Source organism: Thermobia domestica, chromosome 6, assembly GCF_964235325.1.
Source record: "Thermobia domestica chromosome 6, izTheDome1.hap1.1, whole genome shotgun sequence".
NCBI classification, from domain to species: domain Eukaryota; kingdom Metazoa; phylum Arthropoda; class Insecta; order Zygentoma; family Lepismatidae; genus Thermobia; species Thermobia domestica.
The window spans coordinates 95,322,513-95,345,884 of NC_137459.1; the positions used below are offsets into that span (position 1 = coordinate 95,322,513).

The window sequence follows — 23,372 nt, forward strand, 5'->3', positions numbered from 1 at the left end:
GTAGCCATCTCTGTTTTCTTGTCCGCACACTTTTTCTGCAGGCTCTGTGACAAGTTTGACACATCTCTCAACTTCCTGAGTATGGCATGGGAAATTTAAGAAGTCAAGCTTATGTGCAGAGTTGTCATGCTTAAGGGATAAGTTTCTGTTGTCAAGCTTTGGAGCACTGGAGGGGCCGACAGCTTACATTGTCTCCAATCTATCAGTTGACTGAGTCCGTGGTTTCAAACTTTATTAAGCTGCCATAAACAGAGCAATTGAAACAGGGCAGTGTGCTCCAGATGTTGCAATAAGAGACCCTGGACCTCTCAGTCACTCATACGCTTGTATGCTTCTCAAACAACTCCTACAAACAAACTCAAAGTGCCTCTACATTATAAAGACATATGCCCCTGTCTGGTTCGATATAAAGAGATATCAGTCAGTGAAATACAAATCTAAACATATTTTGAGGGTAGCTTAGAGAACGAGACATTTGCCAAACAACATCATAAGAATCATTGATCCTGTGATTGAGAGAAACGCGTTCTTCTGTCATCCAGAGAACATATTGTTGGCTATGACAGTGGATGAGAGATAACACGTTCAAGAGTTGGGTTTAGGAGAGTGCTAGAAGCTAGAAATCAAGATCCGAAGGGGGTATGTTAGAATTTTGACACCTTCAATAAATTGCGATGCCACTAACGGCAGTGAGGTAATAGATAGGAGAAAATGTAAGCTGTTACCTCCTCCCTCCATCTTATTACTCATGCATGACAAATCTTCTCATGAGTTTGACTTCTCAAACTTGTTACAGAGTGTGTAAGAAAAGCGTGCGGACAAGAAAACAGAGATGGCTACATGAGATCAACTTTGCACTCAAGACTCACAATGCAAAATTTGAATAAAAAAATTGAATTTTAAAACAACGTCCTTGACTAAATATAATTTAACTAACTAACCAACTCTATGGCCTATGGAACCCGGAGATTCAATGCCGCGTTCACAAAACCTCTCCACTGACTTCTATCCTTAGCTAACTGAATCCAGTTTCTACTTTGTATTCCAATCTCTGCGAGATCCATCTTAATATTGTCCTCCCATCTGCGCCTAGGTCTTCCTAATGGTCGTTTTCCGATTGGTCTTCCAGTCAAGACTTTGAAAGCGTTTCTACTTTCTTCCATTCTAGCTACATGACCCGCCCACCTAAGCCTCCTAGACTTGACGATCCTAACAATGTTGGGTAAACCGTATAAATTGTGTAGTTCTTCGTTATGAAGTTTCCGCCATTCCCCATTCCCGTTTCTCTTGGGTCCGAATATTCGTCTCAGGATCTTGTTCTCAAATACTTTCAGTCTATGATCTTCCCTCAGAGTAAGTGACCATGTTTCGCAGCCATACAGAACAACAGGCATGATTATCGTTTTATATATTTTAAGCTTCAAGTTCCTCGACAAAATTCGCGACGACAAGAGATTTTGAACCGAATAGTAACACGAATTCCCTGCTTTTAGTCGACATTTAATTTCTCCGTGAATATGATTTTCGTCTGTTAATATTGATCCTAGATATTTGAAACTATCCACTTTATCAAAAGTATTATTTAATATTTTAACGCGTCCATAATTTGCTGTATTCCGGTCCCGACGCACTTCCATGTATTTAGTTTTCTCTGCATTTACTTCTAAACCCATGTCCCTGCAAGCGTTTAATAAGATCTCTGCATTTCTTTCTATTGTTCTCCTATCATTCCCTATTAAATTTACATCATCAGCATATGCCATAACCTGGTGAACACCGTTCAACTCTAGGCCCTGGTTGCTATCTTTGATTTTCCTTATAGGGTATTCAAGAACGAAGTTAAATAATAATGGCGACAACGCATCTCCTTGTTTCAGGCCATTTTCGACGTGAAAGCTCGTGGACAAAAATTTTCCTACCCGGACCTTACTTTGGGATTCATTTAAACATATCTTAATTAATCTAATTAGCTTTCTCGGTGTTCCAAGTTCTGTAAGAACGCTGTATAATGTTTCTCTCCTAACAGAGTCGTACGCCTTTCTAAAATCAATAAATAGTTGATGTGCCGGGGTATTGTATTCCCACTTTTTTTTGAGTATTTGGCGAATGGTAAGAATTTGGTAGATAGTTGATCGATTTCGTCTAAATCCGCACTGATAATCTCCAATAATTTCATTTGCGTATGGGGTCATTCTTGCTAATAGAATATTTGAAAGTATTTTATAGGATGTTGGCAGAAGAGAAATGTCTCGATAATTATTACAGTCAGTTTTGTCGCCTTTCTTGTGAATTGGAACAATGATTAATTCTTTCCGCTCTTGTGGCAATTCTTCCTTGTTCCAGATAAGGAGAATGAGTTTGTGTATCTTGTAGCACAAGTTTTCGCCTCCAGCTAAAATTAACTCAGCCGGAATTTCATCTACACCCGGAGATTTGTGTTTCTTTAATTTCTTTATAGCGGTTTCTACTTCTATTCGGTTGGGTTCTGGAATATACGGTTCTGCGGTGTGTATCTCCTTTTCTCCACGAACACTAGTTTTTGGTTGCGTGTTAAGCAAATCGTCAAAGAAATCTTTCCACCTATTTAAGATGCTATCCGTGTCAGTGAGAACTGTACCGTCAGATTTCTTTAATATATAAGCACGAGTTTGATAGCCTTTCTTAAATTCGTTGATTCCCTTATGCATGTCCCGGATGTTTTTATTTTTACTATTATCTTCAAATCCCTTAATTTTAGCTTTCAGAAAATCGCGTTTCTTTGTTCTAAAAGTTTTGGAAGTTTCCCGCCTGATATCTGCGAAATTTTGTGTAGTTATTTCATTCGGATTTTGTAGCCAGTGTAATTTTGCCTGTTTTCTCTTCTCTGCTAGTTTTACGCATTCCTGGTCGAACCATGGTTTGTTCCTGCGTATTTCCGCGTGTTCCAATTTTTCTTTTGCTGAAATTTTAATGCTATCTCTAATTTCAATCCAGGTATCCTCAACACTAGTGCATTCCGAATCTTCTAAAGCCGAGAATCTATTCGAAACTTCAATCTGGTATTTCTCTCTTACCTGGCTCTCTTCTAATTTCTTTAAATTGAATCTCTCCGTTTTCGGACAGTGGATATTACCTTTATTCAACGATAACCTCTCTCGTATTATCGCTGCTACCAGGTAGTGGTCAGTGTCACAATCAGCCCCTCTAAACGACCGGACATCAATTATGCTAGATTGCCTTCTTCTATCTACTAAAACGTGATCAATTTGATTATGTGTTTTGCCGTCTGGTGATGTCCAAGTGTATTTATGAACGTCGCAATGTGGGAATTTTGTACTCGTCACGATTGGGTTTTTGGATGTTGCAAAGTTCACGAGTCTAACACCGTTGTCATTACTTTCCTTATGCAGACTTTCGTTCCCTATAATCGGTTTGAAAATATCCTCTCGTCCTACCTTCGCATTGAAATCCCCTAATAGAATTTTCATATGGTATCGCGGGAGTTGGTCAAATATCCGTTCCACTTCTTCGTAAAAACTGTCTTTTATATCGTCAGCCTTATCTTCAGTTGGGACATGTACATTTAAAACAATCTGTCAGTAACAAATTCAACCCGTTTAATTCCTGGTAATATACGTTTATGAATGAAAAACCCTGTTCCTAACTGGTGGTTTTCATTTCCTTCCCCGTAAAAAACGTAAAATTTCCGGAGTTCACAGATCCATTTCCTTCCCACCTAACTTCCTGAACTAACTACATCCATCCTGTATTTCTCTAACTCACTCGTTACGGATTTTAACGCGCCTGCCCTATAAAGACTCCTAATATTCCATGTTCCAAATCTCATGTCCATTTTCTTTTGCTGAGGTCGTGCCAAGTTATCAGTCCTTGTCCGAGGCTTTTGTGAATGTTTCTGAACAAGTGTTTTTTTTTTTACAGGATGAGGTTGTTAGCCCTACCCAAACCCCCTAGCTGGAGGACCACTCCTTGTTGGCTGTCCGCGACTGCTTATTCAGTATATTCGCAGCTAACCTCTATATCTAGAGGCCTTCTCCTCGATCCGCAACCTGAAAATTTGTAGGATGGATGGTTAAAGTGTGGGTGGAACTCGAATTGCAGCCACCTCCTCATGGTGAGTTCTGGGCCATTTAATAAAAAAAAATTGAAAAATGGGTGAAGAGCTGGAAAATCATTATGAAAATAAAGTGTATAAAATCACTCATATCAACGAATTTTTAACAAACATGACCTCACACAACTAAAATAAAGTACTTAGACGCTATAGAAATAAAAAAAAATATTGTATATTTCTTGCGTAAAGGTAAATTTTGGTGTTTTTGTCATTTTTGTTCAAATTTTAGGTCGTTTGCGCGAACTGAGGATCAAACGTGTGATTTTTTCATTATTTTTCCATTGATTAGCACTTTAATATGCAACTTTTGAGCTCTATTAGGATTCGATACTCGAAAATCTTATTTTGTCGCTTGACCCTAATACACACATACGAACACAAATGAAAGCACCAAATATTATTTTCTCAATGTGATCAAACCGAGTGGATGAATAAAGAAGCTCTGCACCAAGATTTTCAAGTTAGAGTATATGCACATAATAAAGGAGGTACTAGTTAAAAGATATATTGGTGCACTCAAGGAAGACGTAACAATTCAAATGTTATTGTAGTTTAAGCAAAATCACACTTTTTATTCTCAAAACAATCTCTTTCTTACGATTCTGAAGAAATAAACAGAACTATTAGTAATGACCATATTACTAGAAATGTTTGCCATAAGTTTGAGACATCCCAGTACAGTTCGTGGGAAACCTTATTGGAACTGTTAAAAATAGGTCCCCTAGTTCAACTGTGTTTTGTCCGAACACATGTGGCCACCCTCACAAAGAATAATATTGTGGCTAATAAACTTTGCTAATCTTCGTACAAGATCAATCACACACCAGCTCATTACAGCAAGGACTTTTCGAAACACATATAAGCGACTGATAATGATACACTATAAGAAGGGAATCAATAGAAGACCTAGTGACCCTAGGAAACACCAGTAAAAGAAAACCTCCATCCAGAAGCAGATGAACAACAAAATACACTCCAAACTCATACAAACAGAGAGTAAAACGCAACCAGCAAATCACGATACACAATCACAATATCAATGAAAAACACAAACAACGATCAGTATAAGAAATAAGACAGATATCAAACGCATTATATCCAACGAGATAAATGAATTTCTGAAAACAATCATGACGTGAATCACCTCCGTACTTATAATCACCAAATAACTAAATTGTACGAGTTTATCTCCACTGACTAGGGCATTAAACAAAGCTTTTCCATAATCATTTAAATATACTCGTATTCATACAAAGTATCAGACTATCTCATAAACCGTTGAAGAAGAACATGAAGATGGAAAGCTTACTCTATTCCTTTTCCTTCAAGCGCACCCAAGCAAAGATAGTAATAACACTGTAGCTCCATAGTTAATGTTAAATACATATGAAACAATTTAAACACTGTTCCTACAATAAGTGAAGATTAAAAAATCCCACTAACGGTCATATATATGCTTTTTTCAGCAATGTAATAAGAGAATACACAAGAAAAACTCAGCATGTATCCAAACATTGAGCCCTTGCTACTTTCCTTGTCAGTCAAGAATATCCTTCCAAACAAACCAAACATCAATAAGTTGAATGGTGAGTACATTACGTAATTGCTAAAGATTATTTACTTTTTCAGGGAGCATAAATAGATTTAAACTTGAATTTCTGTAATCACACTATATCGAGTTCACATGATCATTTAAAACAGAAGACTTTAACATCTAAATAAGAAGCAAGTAGTATACCCGACTCAACTGTATAGTTCAATGTAACACCAATCAATCTGGAAATTATATGCAGGTTTCATATATGACCTAACTGGATCTACGATTATGACTTATCTACGAAAATTTAAAGTAGTGTATAAATCTTAGATTAAAAAAAAACAATTTAGAGGATTCATCATGGAGTGGTATCATTCATGGACTCAGATATATGTCCATCTCACAGACGATCTTAAAACGCAAGAAAATGAAAATAAGTATAAAATTCATTCAGGATTCCAATAGGGAATTTTGACACGTGCGTAAGCGCTCTTTCTATCACAGTAAGAATGATTAGTTGACGAAAGTCTTGCTATAAAAATAATTGATAGACATAAAGGATCTTGTAGCATTATAATTAAAAAAGAACAAAGATTGAGTCTCAGAGTGGTTTCTTCTCATAACAATGTATTAACAAGAACAGGATGCGTTACCTTGGGAACAGACAAAGCCTGTATGAAAAACAAAACTTATGAGATATCCCCTGTAGTAAGACACATTTAATTGCTATGAGATTTCTCAAGCAGAATAACTATCTTTTCGACATTTGTGGTTAGTAGATGCCACTAATACGAATTGCCAGACTCATTACCGCTCCGAACATATCTTCATCAATTTATTAAGACCATAAATGTGACAAGCAAATTATTTGTAGATAATTACGGAAAAAAGGATAAGGATGAACATACTACTAGTTCGCAGTTGATTTCACCTCATTTCGCATTTCCAATAAACGGAAAATACGAAAAATGTGTATAAGATATTTCATTTATTTCTACATTTTGTTATAGGATCAATGGAATCAATGTGAAGCTCTTGAAGAATGAATACCTAATATATTCTTCAAGTTCATAAACGTACTTATAATGATAGTTTGATTAATATTGCTTCACAGGCTTGGTTATAATGCAAATGAATGTTTTACATTGATATGCTGATTGTCTCATAGAACGGCCTTATCCAGAAGAAATTATCTGCTTTAATCGATTCATGTAGTAAAGCCAGAATCAATTTTTATAATTCATCTTTAGTAACGACAAACGTCTTAATTTTTAGAAAGCTTACAATAGTTAATCGCTTCTTTTGAAAATCTAGTAAGATGGTATTCAGCAATTGAAGTAAGTAGAAAGCGTAAATAGACGACCACTTACTGACGTGTTACTTTCTCAAAGTTTCTAATTAAAAGAGCTCAGAATGATTGTCAAAATGTTTATAAGTATTTTCACTTTCTTACTTTTAAAATTCAACTTAGCGATAAAAATTGTTCTACCGGTAGTTCGATCAAAAATATTTATGTAACACCACACCGTAATACAATTTAATAAAGACATTTGACTACACTGTGTGGTTACCGCTGTCACTCAAACAATGTAGTATTTTGATGGTTGCTTCTAAAGAGAAAAACTAACTATCTGAGTAGAAAATTCACGACGAAAGTCTTAAATATAGGAGCTTATCTCATGGATACACTTTCAGAAATAATCACTCATAAATCAACCAAACTAATAGAGAATTAGAAACATAAGATCTTGGAAAGCTGTATGGATTTAGTCCAGAGAATGGCTGCTCTTAATACTCGTTTCTAACACAATTCATTTCCTTGGAAGTTGCGTTTTCTTGAGTGAATTTTAGTGAAAACGTTCTTAAATTATTTAGTTGTTTCTGGCTCATATTGAGCACAGTTTCATGAAATAATTATATAATAGTTCCAAAATATACATTCATAAAAGTTTTTATATGCAATACATTTTGTGTTGCAATCTTTGAATAAGCACTTGTTTCAAGGGTCCACGTTTTGAGTTTGATACCAAGAATAATTCTAACGAACAGCAAACATCGATGGTGGAGAAGAAAATGTAACTATTATATGTATGAAAATACATTAAGTTATTTATATGTAACATAAACTCGTGTCAAACACTTACACATTTGTAGTGAGCAAGCACACTTACAGCCAAGTGATGTAAACGGATTTGTTTTACATGTTAAGTGTTTAGCTCGTTATGTAATGGAAGGCGGACAAAAGAAATCTTTCACTCCAGTGTTAAAGAAACATATTAACCATACAACTGTATTGGCCAATGGTTTACGTGTATACAATAGCAAGATTCTAGAGCAAGTATATGACAAATTCTTACATAGCGTTTGATTAAAGCAATATCAGTGCTACAATTTCGTTAGTGCTAAAAGAACAATACATTAGTGGTTCGTTAGCACACACTAAGAACTATTTGTGAGTGAAAAGTTCGAAAAAAAGTTTAAGTATAGCTAAACTATGAGTGCAGTTGTATGCGTAAAGACCGATGCAGAAGGTTTAGAGAACAGTGAATAAAATATTAATATATATTTGTGCTATTTAGATTTTAAAAATACTCGGAATCTAACTTTTCAGCTTGAAATATTGTAATGCATATAACTGTACATATCTTTATAGCACGATAATATTATAAATATTAGAACCTTCTAAGTGTAAAATAATCAGGTAAATGAAGCCATATGTCTGGTCCAAGTATTTCGATTGGAAACATATAAGTACACACAGCGTATTGCCTATATGAATCAAGTGTACTTGAAGAAAAAACAATTATCAACATACAAACATAACTAATCCTTAGTGTCACTGTTTACCTACTCATTACCAACCCACTGTATGCATGTTAAAACGTCGTAGCTGTTTCTACATACAGTTTCCAATATTTGATATAAGTGATGCATTGTAATATTACACTAGTAACTAAATCAGAACAAATACTAAATTTCACACATAATTATTACATTGAGATTTCGCACTGACCACACCTATTGATTTGAATGGTTTAGGTTACACCATATATAAATGTAACACTCATTTCTAAAGAAAACACATTTTAATATGTTGCAAGTGAACGGATACAACTATCATGCTATATAATCATTATCACGGTTAATTGGATAAAATACCGGTGCTCAACTACTAATTAAAATCTACCTTTGTAAGACAAAGTTAATACGAATTTAAGGAATGATATGCAGAAGTAGAAGGTCTTGGATCTTAGAGACGATTGGTCTATGCCTTCTATAAGTGATGAAAATGTTAACATCAATGTACCAGTTTAATACTAGTAGAAATATACATACTTATGAGAAGACTTTCTACTTCTGGAATCTTCACTTACTAAGAAGAAATTTACTTACGATATTCCATCCTGTTGGATTACCTGGATCCTGCATCAGGTCCGAATCAGCTAGTCATTTGAGTTTTGCAAACATTTCAAGGGATAATCATATTCATCGAGAGAAGAAAAACAAATAGCTTGCGAAGAAATCTGGTTTAACATAAAAGTTACAATAGATGTTTTTCGTATCTTAATCCTAATAAGGCTTCAAAAATAACTGGTATCGAGAACTATCAGCACCAACACGCACGAAATTTATTTTCAATTGCCATAATAAGAAAACAGACAAACTGCATTTAATGGAACTTTTTGAATTATACTTTCCTTATAATTCTTTAAGAACGTAATATTCATACACACATTTAAACATCACTGTTTACTGATCCATAGTACATTTTTCTGCAAATGACTTGTACTTGAACTACGTAATTTATTGAAAATTATCAAAAAAATGCGATTTTAGTTGGATAATGTGCCGATTGGTTGGATAATAGACTGCTATCTTTCTACTTGATCTCTCTTAACATTACCTATATTGCAGTGAAAGCTAAGCATGATCAATTACTGTGATTGAACAATTATATACATTGTGTTGTCGCACGTGAATTACTGAAATTTTTGTAGTGCTACAGATAATAAATTTAATAATTTTTGCAATGTACCAGCACCTGAAAGCAAATAACTAGTATTCTATCCAAACTATTTGTCTACTATATACATATTTACTGCATCTTATATGTATTTACGTTTAAAATTACATAACTAAATATTAAGAAAGTGAAGCAAGATACAGAAGAAAGAAAAGACAGATTATTCAAGAAAGGCACTAGATAGAAGAAGAATCTATTCTTATTGAAAATATGTGCTATATTATATCACTAACAATTAGTAGATATAACAACAATAGTCATGCACAGCGTAAAGCATAATAATTAGTAAATGAAATAATGATATTTTATTGTAATGAGGCTAACAATTAATGATTCTTTAGTTACCCTGAGAATCATATGTATATATATATATATATATATATAAGTAAAACTGCTTTTTACACAGGTAAATATATAAATATCTACACAAATATATAGACAAAAATGATTTGAAATATGATGATGAGGAGTTATTTACCTTAGTTCGTACTTCAATCTTGTCACTATAGACAAGAACTACCCGGTCCTTGCCCGGGCTCGTGGCCAAGAATGGGATGCTCTTCATGGCATCATGCACAGGAGTGGGCAGGCGGACCATGCAGAATGGCATGCAGGCACATAGACACGCAGGCACGACGGTCGAAGATGATTGGTTGAGCGGGCGAGCAGGCGAACGTTGATTGGTGGACGTTGGGTGAGACGCGGTCGATGAATTGCAGGCGGGCACGAGAAGAGGAGGGAAGAAGAAGAAGAAGGGGGCAAATCAGAACGAGGCCTCAACAAGACAAGTGCCGTCCATGCCGCCTCCAGACTGGTCTCCATCTACGCCCTGTTCAGCTGTGGCGGCGGGAATATACTGCCTGCCGGGCGGCTGAAACACAGGGAGGGCCGCTCAGAGAGCAATGAGAGACTCCGCTGGGAGGTGGGAGGCACACGCAATTACAGGTAAGATTAAAAACTTAATGCGAGTAGCTAATTCAGTTGGTTAGTGTAGCTTACTAGTCAAGAAGCCAAAAAGTGATTAGTTGTTGACATTACCAATACAACAAAGAAACAGAAACAATTATAAGGCAGTACAATTTATACATATTGACATAGAAAGAAAGACAAGAATGAAGCTGAAATAAGACGATGTGAAGACACTTGTTACTGTTATTAATATTATTCAAACTCTTCCGAATTGTTACTTCAACTATGAATTATGTTATTTCAACTACGAATTTATTTGAACATACTAACATTAAATTTAACTCTTCCACATAAAGAGGTAAGAATAATTAACTCTTATAAGAGAAACATAAATTCGCGTTAAATATTTCTATATATTAACAATTTTCTACTGTTTATTCTGAAATTGCTATTACTACATTAATTTTCTACCTTAGAAGTGAAACACACCATTTCTTTATTTTGCAAACATTCAACTACAGAAATATGTATAATATTGATTTTTTAATAAATTGTCATGTAAGCACAAAATAATTTGTCGTTTACGAGCTTGTATTCAAACAGAGCTCTTCAATATACATCTCAACTCTACAAGAAATCTAGTATTCTGTATTTCCGGCACTTTAGTAATGTCCACTAATCGACGACACAACGCGCTATCCTCTGTCAGGTGAAAATCAATCGCTGAAGCACAATCTCCGGACTTGTTGTTGATATCAGTAGTTAATCCGATTATAATTTAGAAGACAAGACCTGTCATAATATTAGTGTGACCTGATAATCATAATAAAGTTCTTAAAGCAAGATGAAATGGGAAGTTCTTCGTAGGTGAACGGCAGAAGAAAACATAGTTTTGAAGTACATAATGCATCTGAGATAATCTAAAAAAATATTCATTCCCTGAATAGTGGACTTTTCAGCATTAACAATTTCATGACAAACATCAAAAGCAATACTGTTTTACAATCTCAAAATTCTCATATAGACAGAGAAAGCAATGTCATGAACATATAAATTAACACTATCAATCTTTGCAAAACCCTTGTCGCATTCGTAGATAATATGCGTGTATAATTTTATCATGAGGATTAGGAAAGTATAATTCACTCGTGGGTACATGGTTAGCATATGCACCTTCGACACGTGAGACCAGAGTTCGATAACCGGCGGGAATTTGTGTGGTATGGATTCCACGCTAAGCCGTAGGTTCTCGACTTATGCTACTGCCTCGATGCTGAACGAGACGCTAAACTCCAAATCAACCTACAAGAAGTCATTCAATTTCCTCTGTGGCACTGCAATCCTACATTATAGATAAGCGTTGTAGCATTAACGTGAATATGCATTACTATGAAGTACACTGCTCGTCAAAAAAAAAGAAAGTCATACAGAACACAAACCTAAGAAAACACTTTAAGTTAGGACCTATTATGAAAGTACGATTGACGGATTTCCAAATGTACTCCAAAAAGAAGTGATACAGATGCTACCACTGTACAATTTTAGCGCTGTTCTCTAAGAGAGTTACATGAAACCACTAAACAGTTAAATCTGACATTTTGTGCAGTCTATAGGAGAGTTCTGTTGAGTCAGAACGATGGGCTATGGCAACAAGACAACAATTGTTGTAGTGTTCTGTGGGGAGATTTAAGTAGTGTTAAGAGAGGCTGATGTGACTACATGGAAGCAAACTGGGGAATATGTCTCATATAGCCCAACTGGTATCACTATTCATAGTTGAAATGAATTGTGTGTAGTACTGGAAAATATTGACTAATTTATCTGATTGTATATTCGAGTCTTCAGTACAGACCTAAATATTAACTCTGGCAATGGACGATCTGCTAGCAAGACTTACGTTCGTAATCGACTACACTAAAATCAGATGGCAGGAGACCGTAACGTGCGTCTAAGTGGCGATCTCCATGTTAAGAAGATACATCTTACAATGAGCCATTGCATGCGTAAGGCGCACTTATCAATAGTTGAAGCTTGTGCCTTTACTGATGAGTTGCGGTTTCGTTTTAGGACTGATTGTAGGGAAAGACCATTCTTACAAGAAATGAAAACATATCCTTATAGATTAATATCAATATACATGTTATCTTGAAAGCGGTAGATGTTGAAGGATACAGCATTTTGAGTGTGTGGGATGACATCATTCTTGGAAAACTCTATGGGCACCTTCATAGAACTCTAACCCTTCAACGATATTAGGGTGACATGTTAGATCCACAGAAAATTTGCAGCTGATTTGTTTTGCAATACAACAATGAACGTTTGTAGAGAGGTGTCTATTTGAGCAACACTTGAGGAAAAACATATTCTAAGAATGAAATACTTAGCAGGGTCACTGAAATTTATCGAATTGAACATATTAGGGATGTCGTGTGTAACATATGATTGACTCTGTCCTGTCACGAGGCCGAGGAAATCTTATAAGAGGTGTCCTCTATCAATGAACCCAGACAACAATTAAGCATATTTTGTACTATATTAACGGTGCAACTGCTTTGTAAAACGTGTATTGGCATCTGTCATGATAACATCTTCTAATTTGCTTGGCGGGACACTTTTGTTTCTTCCTACAATCGGTTACTTTGTGGGCCAAACACTGAAAATCCTCACTTTATAAAAAGATCCAAATTGTTCCTAACTTAATTGGATTGGTTGATACATAGGGTATGTGAAGTGAATTTTCATGTGCAAACAATACTTATACACCCACTTTTGTTTCGTTTTATTTCATTCCATAATATACGTATATATATTCCTTAATTCATGATGAGCAGTGTATTCTTCATCGTTTGTGCAAGTGGAAGTCATATAATCCACACTAAATCATGCTCTGTGACACATGTGAATGTCTAAACGCATTAACATTTACGAAAGTTATAAATTTTGATCCTTTGATATGTGCCACTTCAAGTTCTAGCCTTCTAAAAAGCATATGTGAGAAGACAATGCTGTATTGCATCATAAATGCTTTATTTAAATTAATGTATGGACTTTCTTATGTTATTGATACTTTTGTACGTAAGACATTGTAGTATCCTATATTACAGTTTAGGAATAATTTATTCTACAATAAACAAACTATTCAATACTTAACATGCGAGGTGTCTGATTCTGACGGTAGAAGCTATTAACTTTTAATATCTAAAACCAAATATAGAAACAGAAAATAATATAAGGAATGTACAATGTGTTTCTATCGCGATTATTAGTATTGTAGTGCATTTATTTTTTTGTGCTTTTCAAATCAATTTACAAAACGACAAACACTTTTGTGGTTACTTGACTGTACGTATTTAAGTAAAACTATTTTTAACGTTTTCTCTTTGTTGAAAATGCAAATTTCATCTCAGCTGTAGCAGGTGGGTGCTATAATGCTCATGAGATTTTCAAGATATAAATAGAAACATTAATATTAAAAATGCATATAATAAGAAGCGAAAAGTGAGTGGGGTCAAAACACAATATGGCCACCATGCACAAAAGTGAAAAATTTAGTTAGGCGGCCACAGAATTTCTAGTATATATATCTAATATATATTGCAAGTAAAAATAAACAGAAGTGAAATAAGGAAAGAAGATACATTGGAATTCAGAAAGCAACAGTCATCTTTGCGGTTTTGTCTCCTCTCTATATCAACTAGAGATACAGAAAATAACACACTAATCTATAGAGAAACATGTGGCATCTACCATTGCGGCAGACGAACCCTACAAGAAAAGTTCAAACACAATGGGAAAGAAAGGAGAAAGAGGAATGAAGGTTAAATAAAATCATAGACAAATGAGTTGTGTAACCTTTGATATAATAAAGTTATAATATAGTAAGTCAAAGGATGATCAAAAACTTCTTAGTATTAGATAATATTTTAAAAATTAAATGGTTGAATATCGATCACTTAGTATCAATTTTACCACGCAAACAAGATTTGTGTTCTTCATATTGCCTACACACACAAACACACGAAGTTTGTTGGCAAGTATCTGGTCGTGTTCAATACTGAAGATGGAAAATTTGGGTACATCCATTATCAATCACAAACTCCTCTACTACACAATGTATAATGTGGGAGTGTAGTTTCTATTCATTACATGGAGGTATGATTTACCATAGCCAAGAGAATAAATTAGCAGCTCTTTCTCTACGTTTACGAAACAAATGGAAAATATTAATAAGGTACCATGTTATTTAAAAGGGATATATCCATTGATGTTTAAAAAAATCCTTTTATCATGAGAGCCAAACGTTAACAAGGCATATTATCCAGTAGATTTTAGTCGTATAAAATATATCGTAGCGGAAAGCGGTTCAACGCTGCTTAAAGGATAATTGAAGCTAAACCAATACATAATAAGCTTGTAGCTAAGAACAATATTAAAAATTTATAGGATCGATATGGTGTAGCGGGTAAGACGGTTATCCTGCTGCAATATTTAGATTTTGAACATGAAGTTCCGCTGTTTTAATCCTGAAATTCAAATTGCGTTATAAAGGAAACTAAAAACACTTGAAATCTGCTGAGGCAATCTTGAGAATAATATTGGTAAAATAATTAGAACATTTTAGATACTGATTCTAACTACTATTATTCAAAGTTATTTTTCTTTAGTACGAGATTCTTTCCCTTGGACCTCGTATATAACAAGTGCTTTTAAGTTCGTCTGTTTCAAACTTTCATAGTTTGCTTAACGTGAAGAAAACAAAAATGTTTAATTAGCAATTGAATTTAAGAAACAATGAACATCTTTACTAATCATTTGAAAATTCTATATCATTTATTTATAGTTGATCGTTAATAACATTTTATCACATATTTCAAATCGTTAAGTAATTAATTGGCAAATAACTAGAATTCTAATGTGTAATGAGTATAGCGATGTGTATGTCATGATTCATAGTGACAGTGTTACGATTATGCTATCAATATGCACAATATAAATAAATAATTATTAAGTTAGACTGTAGTCCGATTTCTAGATAGTGACTTTTTATTGGTACATTTGAGACATTTCAGAAGAATTTTAGAAAATACTTCAGAAACAAATACTATTTTATTTCAAATTAAAAAGGAAGTGTAAGGTTATACATGATGTATGATCATGGGTAGCGATTAGTTTGTTTTATGTAACAAATGGAAAGGGAGGTTTAATATTTGTATATAATGGGAATACGTTTAAAATTAGGTAGGCTGAGAAAGTGGGTAAATATGTCCGTCTAAGTATAAGCGCTGTTTATTTTCGAGCATAAAAGCAACGCAATATTAAAAACATTTAAGCTTTGGTATAATATAGCTAATAACTGAGTTTCTATAGCCTATTCTTTCTGTAATATCCTTTCTTAATATCCTACTTAATTCAACAAATATTTCATAGTGATAACCAAGAATAATTTCTAAATGGAGTATAGTTTACCACATTATTCAATCTTGTTAAGTAGTTTATTGTACAAAATATATGCTTTAAACATGTTAACAATTTGATAATAAATACGTGTGATTTTATTTTAAATTTTAGTTAAAAGGAAGATAATTGTTCTGTATCATATGAACTATTATACCCCCAAATTGTAACAAATATACTGGATTCGGTACATGGACAAAGTGTATAGAAATATATATATATAATTTTATATTATACTTGTCTCTTGTGCGCACGTAATCACGTCCCATGTTTTGTGATGTATCCAACTCTTGTAAAGTTTGCTGATTACATATGTTTAGCTACATTTGAAAACAGCAATATATGTCACAAAATGTGCGGATTCATTATTTGGAATTTAACGTCCTTTTTCTATAGCGAGTTTACTTGAGGTGGGACCTACTGGATACACTATTCCCAAGTACTATTCGGATTTGGATCAATGGCAAGTAACCTAATCAGAAATCGAGATATGGGACCACGCATACAGATAGTACTCACATTAGTTACATGTTCACGAAGGGACACTGATGAACAAGCTAGTCGCTATAAAGTGTTGCTTATGATTTGAATGAGTAAATAAGGACATAGAGAATTAGAAAACCAAAGATTTGTGTTTGGAAATGTGACTCAGCCTACAATATCCACAATTTGGCATGAGTATGTTACCAGTACAGCCGATCATCATGAACAAATGAGTTGTCATTGCATCTGATAAATAGGCGTAGTCGTTGATATCATTTCATCGTAATTGCCTACCGACTGGACACATTATCTCAAATCTTACCTAACTTCAGTCAGAAAATTATCACAGAGATCTCTATTAGAGTGATGAGGTGCACATCATGATCCATAGGTTCCAAGTCAAATATCTACTGAAGCCTCAAAGTTAACTCTGAAACCTGAATTCTCAATATAGCATCTGGATATCGTCGTTTAACAATGTAGAATTTAGGCTCAAAGAACCACATATCTATTGGGATTGGAGCAACAGAACAACTTTGGGTACAACGTACGAATTGATAGGTTGTTTGTGTCAACAGAAATCGCTAGCACAATGTGACTTGGTACTATCTGTTAGTGAGACAGTGTGAAAGCAAACCTTGTTAGTTAGAAACTTTTCTTAAAAGGATACGATATGCTTCGATTCACTTAAAGACCTATACCCTGTGGTGATTGACTTTCAACGAGCATAGTTTTGACTTTTGCTTCTCGTCTTATCAGTAATTGTATTAACCTGTGATTGCTTGTTTAAGAACTTTTGTCAAGTAGTTACTAATCAGAATAAGTTAAACTATTTTGTAGTTAGTCCAATTGAGGTAAGTGATGTTTTAGGAAGGAGTTGTTCCTCTTTAGAAAGCAGTCACGTCCCAATGAAACCAGAGACAACATAGGTCATTGACTGTCGTAGATTACACTCTACTTTGGACCTCCTGTGGCGGTCAACTTCAGCCAAGCCAACCTTAGTCAACAGCGGCAGTGAATCCAATCCCAACTGTGGTGTCATAAAGGCAGAAGAACCCTTAATCGGCAGTGGCGGTCAATGTGATCAGGTCCTGTCCCAGATGTGCAATGGCGACTCAAGTGGTCCAGAAGCATTATCGGGGAATACTGGAAATTGAAATGATCGCAGGGTGCTCCAAGTTGTAAGCAGTGGTCCCAATCTTCTAGGGAGATGATGGTTTCTATCCGGAAACTATGCATGCATTCAACATCTGGTGTCAGCCGATTTATCCGGAGGATTCCAGCAAATGCGATGCATAGAGTGAAGAGCTTGTTTGCATCAATGTCCAGTTACAAGCGGAAGACGTCCACTCCTTTCCTATTCAAGTGGACCCTGAGCTCTCGGAGTTGGATTGAGACTTGCAACGGTATGTGGAACAATTAGTTAGAAGATTTTCAAATGTGTTTGGTAATCGTGTGGATCAGATTAAGAATTTTGAGTATGCAATTCTTCTTTATACTCCTTTTAGCAAAAAAGGTTATCCTTCTCTAGAGCCTACCACAGGGAGTTGGATTCTATTCTTGATAATTTATTAGAATAATTCAAAAAGGTCAGAGCCAGTGCGCTTTTCCATGCTTTCTGGTTCATAAAAAGACTGGCGATAAGAAGTTGGAAGCTAATAATCAAGAATTGAACAAGAAATTGTGTATAAATGCTCAGTATACTCCCAGGGTTGAAGACGTTTTTGCAAGTTTATCTAACGGTACTATTTAGTCATTTTTATTTTAAAAAAAGCATACTGGCATTTAAAGCTCACTGATAAATCCACTCAGTATACGGCATTTTAACCCATAGAAGATAGTTGGAATTTAGATTTTTACAATTTGGATTGGCCAACGAATCTTATATGTTATCTAGTGCCCTGAGAGAGCTCTTATATCCTTTGAAAAATGAAGGTGTCGATTGGTTCTTTAACGATATATCCTGTGTTTCTAGAGATATTGAGTTACATAAGTGTCCTCGAGGTATTGAGTAAATTTGATGAAGCGGGTATAACCTTGTCTGTTAAAAAGACGAATTTGTTCCAAAAGAAGATTTCGCATTTGGGGTATGAAATAGGAGGTAATATGTATTTCGATCCTTCACGTCTCGAAGTTATTAGCAGATTACCGGTCTCGAAAAACAAAAGGGGTTTAATATATTTAATGAGTTTTCTTCAGTATTATAGTAAATTCATTCCTCAGTTCCGTGAGGTCACAGAGACTAGGACTCGTGTTCATTCCTCTCGTCAAGAGTTTGTTAAGGTGTTGAACAACAAAAAGCTTTGGATGATATAAAGGAACTTTTTGAGAGTCGTGTAGTTTTAAGACCTCGAGATTTGTATAAAAAGTTCATTGTCAGTGCGGATGCTAGTTTAAAATTCTTAGGGGGCTGTAATGAGCAGGAGGATCTCATTGGTCGGAGATGTCCAGTAGCTTTCTTTTCTAGACAATTAAAACCGTATGACAGAAACAAGCCTATCTTCCTTTTGGAATTATTAGCCGCGATAGAGATTGTGGAACGGTTTAAACCTTACCTGCATTCCATGTTTGAGTTGCGAGTAGTCCGTATGATATTGGTTTATGCTATGCATAAGCTAAGAAGAGTGAAAAACTATGGTAACTTCTTATACAGATTGTTTGCCTTTGAGTTTGAAGTCCATTTCAACTAACATGAATATCACAGGCGATTTTCTATCCAGGGTGCATGATACGGAAAATTTTGAATTGATGCAATTGGAGCAAACCAATGAGGACGAGATTGAAAACTTGTGTATGACTAATATGTGGGCAATGGCTTTTGCTAGTCAATCAGTAAAGAGCATCAGGAGATGGACTTTTCATTGAAGCCAATCATCGAGAGAATTTAGAGGAAGGAGATGGTAGACGGGGATAAAATTGTAACGGGTATTTTGTGTAGGATATGTAATCTGTTCAAGATATGGTTACCCAAGAATCTAGCTCCAAATATTATAGAATATTATCATTCCTACATTTTGCCTGGAATCTTCTAGGATTTGGCAAAACTTTTTGACTTTTGCTAACATTACATTAGAAACGCATATCCAATCGATTAGAACGTGAGCTGATTTATTCAAGATTGGGGTCACCTTACCCATGTCCATGCTTATTTACTGTGGTAGGTTACATGAGCACAGCGTAACACGTCTTACAAACAAGTGCTCTAAATAATGGTTGGAAAACCATTCCCAAGATTTGTGGATCATATTACCCTAGCAAGAACCTAAAAGAACACATATTAGAAGCTCATGCATTAATGACTTTCATACTATTAACTAACGCTATCTTAACTACACTTAAGGACGAATGGATGCCGATAACACACGTACGTTTAAAATTCAGATTGATTCTAGACTCAGAAGGTGAAGCGCAATTTCTTAAATGATTGCCAGATTCAGAAAGAAAAAGCGTCACGGCGTGTGTATATCATGTGATCTTGTGAAAAAAAATACGATATACTGTATGTGAAGAAATAAATTTCCAATATGAATAGATGTTCAAATGATACAAAAATAGAATTCCAAATTATTTTTACGAATGGAATATGTGTTATGAAAAATGAAAGAATAGCTCTCTGTAGGCAATATTGGATAAATCCAGCTACAATGTTAGTTTGATACAAGTTAATCGATCATAAAATGTAGAACGTTTATCGGTTTACATCCAACCGATTTTCCAACGGTGTTGTCCCTTGTATAGATGCATTGGAAACATGAAGCCATACAGCGTCATGTAAACCGATCGGTGTGATACCTCAGCATGCATGGGCCGGAATATCGTGTTGGGGCTAGTGAAATGCCACTGAAAATGAAACGATATTATGAATAACACATGGCCACGGACACTTTTCATATAATCAAATAGTGAAAGAGTATGGAGAAAATGTTTAACCATCGAAGTCATAACAAGTAAAGTATGAGGACAGGAAAACACTAAACAACAAAATGGGACAATTCTAGACTACCAGCAAAAGCGATATATTTCGTGGAATTAGTCCACTTGATAACTAGAAGAATATACCATCAAACATGACATAGGGCGGAAATTAAATATGGCACGGGCCACTATCATTCACAAACTGTGTGACTTAACTACCTTCCCCTGCGCCAAATTCCTGAGCTTAAAACAAACTTTCGGAATGGTACTTAAGTGAGTCAAAATTGAAGATGCTTGTCACATTCAATGAAATCTACAATAATGTCACTCGTAGTGATAACATTCGGGTAATTACACGCTGTAAAACCCGTCACAAGAATTTTAACGTGATTTGCACTCAGTTCAGATGAAATTTCCTGCAGGGAATTGTGATTGTCGCCGAATACGGTTATGAGAGCAAGCTTGAGATACGTAAGATGAACAAGAACCTGAAAGTAAATGCTACCTACATGATACTAATCTTTCGGAAATATCCCTCACTTGTATCAGTCAAAAAGAATTGCATATCTACATTCACAAAGTGCTCCCCTATATCCTCCAGCCTTATCATGAAATGAAGCAGGAGAAGGGAATTTGCATTGCATTTTTCATGACAACCTCATAGAGAGCCCTATCACTAAACTATTGGATTCTGTGTATTTTGACTGTAAAATGATGTTCATAGCATTGTCCTTGCTGCCAATGGAAAACCTATATAAAGAATGAGATGGAATTCCGTACATGTGTTTCAACGTACTTCGTGGAATTGAAACTAGAAATGTTGGGAGATAGTCCTTAATGCTGGTGATCTGATAGATTACAACTGCTAGTGGCAGCATAGCTTTCATAGAATAAGTACACTTCAAAAATTTGTCCGATATAAAGTGAATAACTTTCTGTATTTGCAAATAGCAATTGCTTTGGTTTCATACTCGAAATTTAAGGTATTTTAATGCTCTTTTAAAAATCACTATACATTTTTCTCTAATATATCTCCATTGAAATATTTCCAAGAAGTCGAGTACAAGTAGTTTAAAAATATTTTTTTAGAAACCAAATGAGGCTCGCTCTGATTTGAAGTTGTGTAAAGTATGTATAACTCACTCATTTACATATATTAATTAATAATGTTTTGACTTCCATTTATACGTTTTTGTTTTAGTATTTCTTATAGAGGACACATTTATTTTATTTTATTGTAAAATACAGAAATATCATAGTTTAATTGGGTTATTTTGTAATTTAATCTCAATATGTTATCTCAAAGAGCATATTTACTTCTTGAGTTTAGGATTTCTAAACTTTTGAGTTATGAAGTGCAACATTTTTGCATTTGTTTAGTTAATAAACATATTGAATATTTTTTTAAATACTGAAATATTTTAATATATTTATTTTAAATTAGGAAATATTTATTGAGATCAGGAGGTTCTACTTTACGGTATAATTTCTTTTCGTAGGAAAATTTTGTGTCAATTACGTTAACTGTAAGTGTTCAGCGTGAACATTAAAGCCAGAATTTAAGCGAATAAATTAGAATTATAATTCTTATTCATACACAATGTACTCATTACTCTGGCACTCTAAGTCTTGCGTATTTAGTTTAGTGAAGAAACTCGAACCCATATCAATAGCGCCTAAAGCAAGTTTGTAAATACAATTAATATAAAAGTTTTTAATCTATTAAAATGAACAGATTTGCATCATCCGACGTTAAATTAAATTGTGTAAAAATAAACATTCTATTTTTATATTTACTGTTAATGCCTACACGTATCACTTTACTTTCTGTAACTTGATACACCTTAACATGAAAATTAACGGAGCTCTCTATTTCTCATTTTTCCACCGTATTAATCGTTTAGTCTAAAATAATGTCTAAGATACCGACTTCGTTTTCTTATATGACATCGCATATGTTCAGTTACCACTATAGTTCACTAGTTAAAGCTTTACCCTTATTTGCGTCAATATGATTCGTATAACTACTTGAACATTGTGTAACTAATATGTGTTGATATGTACATAACTAATATTTTAATCCTTTCCATTAATATTATTCAATTCTAAGTATCTATTTTGTGTATTACTTATCAACTTACATTTTAATTCTTTCGTCATAATAAGACAGTATATTATGGAAAATACTTATTCTTTAATTCTTTAATGTAAGAAAAACCGTGAAAGAACATTATTAAGATGTAGATGAATGCTTAAGTTCAAATACTAAAACCAAAATGCTAATTTCAGTATACGGAACGGAATCAAAAAGTTTCGAAACCCACCAACACATGGCGACACATGACTGCTATCGCTGTCACAGGAAGGAAGAACATTCATGTCAAAGTAGTTAGAGACATCACTCAATGCAGAATGAGATCTCTGCAACTGGTGATGTTCTGATCACATACGTTTGCAGTTTTATCGTAAACATTAATTTGAAACAAACTACGGACTTAAAATTCTGCGTTATACTAAACATATCTGGTACAGGGACATTTGATATAATCTGTCAAGCTTATATCGATGTTTCAATGAATTCCACTAGCCTCATGACACCTCACACAACACGTTGCAGCATGTCCAGAATCTTTCTATGCCATGTCAAATGTCTTTGTTGGAGATTTGCCGAGTTTAGCGCAGAATTTTTCGTATGCCCCTTGTTCCAAATTGATGCCTATGATAATATCACGGACGTGGTAACATTCATGGTTAGAGTAGCACCACTTGCATGGCTGCAGATGTACATAGGACAATGTCCTTTATTGATGTATAGTGGTCTTCGCTCTCTGCGACCAAGTGTGTTGCTCTATGCTACTATGTTGGCGAGTTACAGAACTAATCTTGAAACGTTTAGTTAACATCTCGTAAAATGTCTATTTTAATAACTCAATAAATAT

At 34.7% G+C, this 23,372-nt stretch overlaps 1 protein-coding gene across 3 annotated transcripts in view; it reads right to left on the reverse strand.

Moving 5' to 3' along the window:
• The window catches only part of Shal (Potassium voltage-gated channel protein Shal), a 404,769-nt gene that overhangs the window by 39,419 nt on the left and 341,978 nt on the right, over window positions 1-23,372 (reverse strand). The window contains exon 5 of one of the 3 annotated variants that reach the window (XM_081761844.1): window positions 10,151-10,231. The exons of 1 other annotated variant lie outside the window; for it this stretch is intronic. In XM_081761844.1, coding sequence (XP_081617970.1) covers window positions 10,151-10,231 — 81 coding nt within the window. Of the gene's footprint in view, window positions 1-10,150; window positions 10,232-10,288; window positions 10,544-23,372 lie in introns of those variants that run through there. One more of the 3 variants, XM_081761846.1, reaches the window with a different exon arrangement.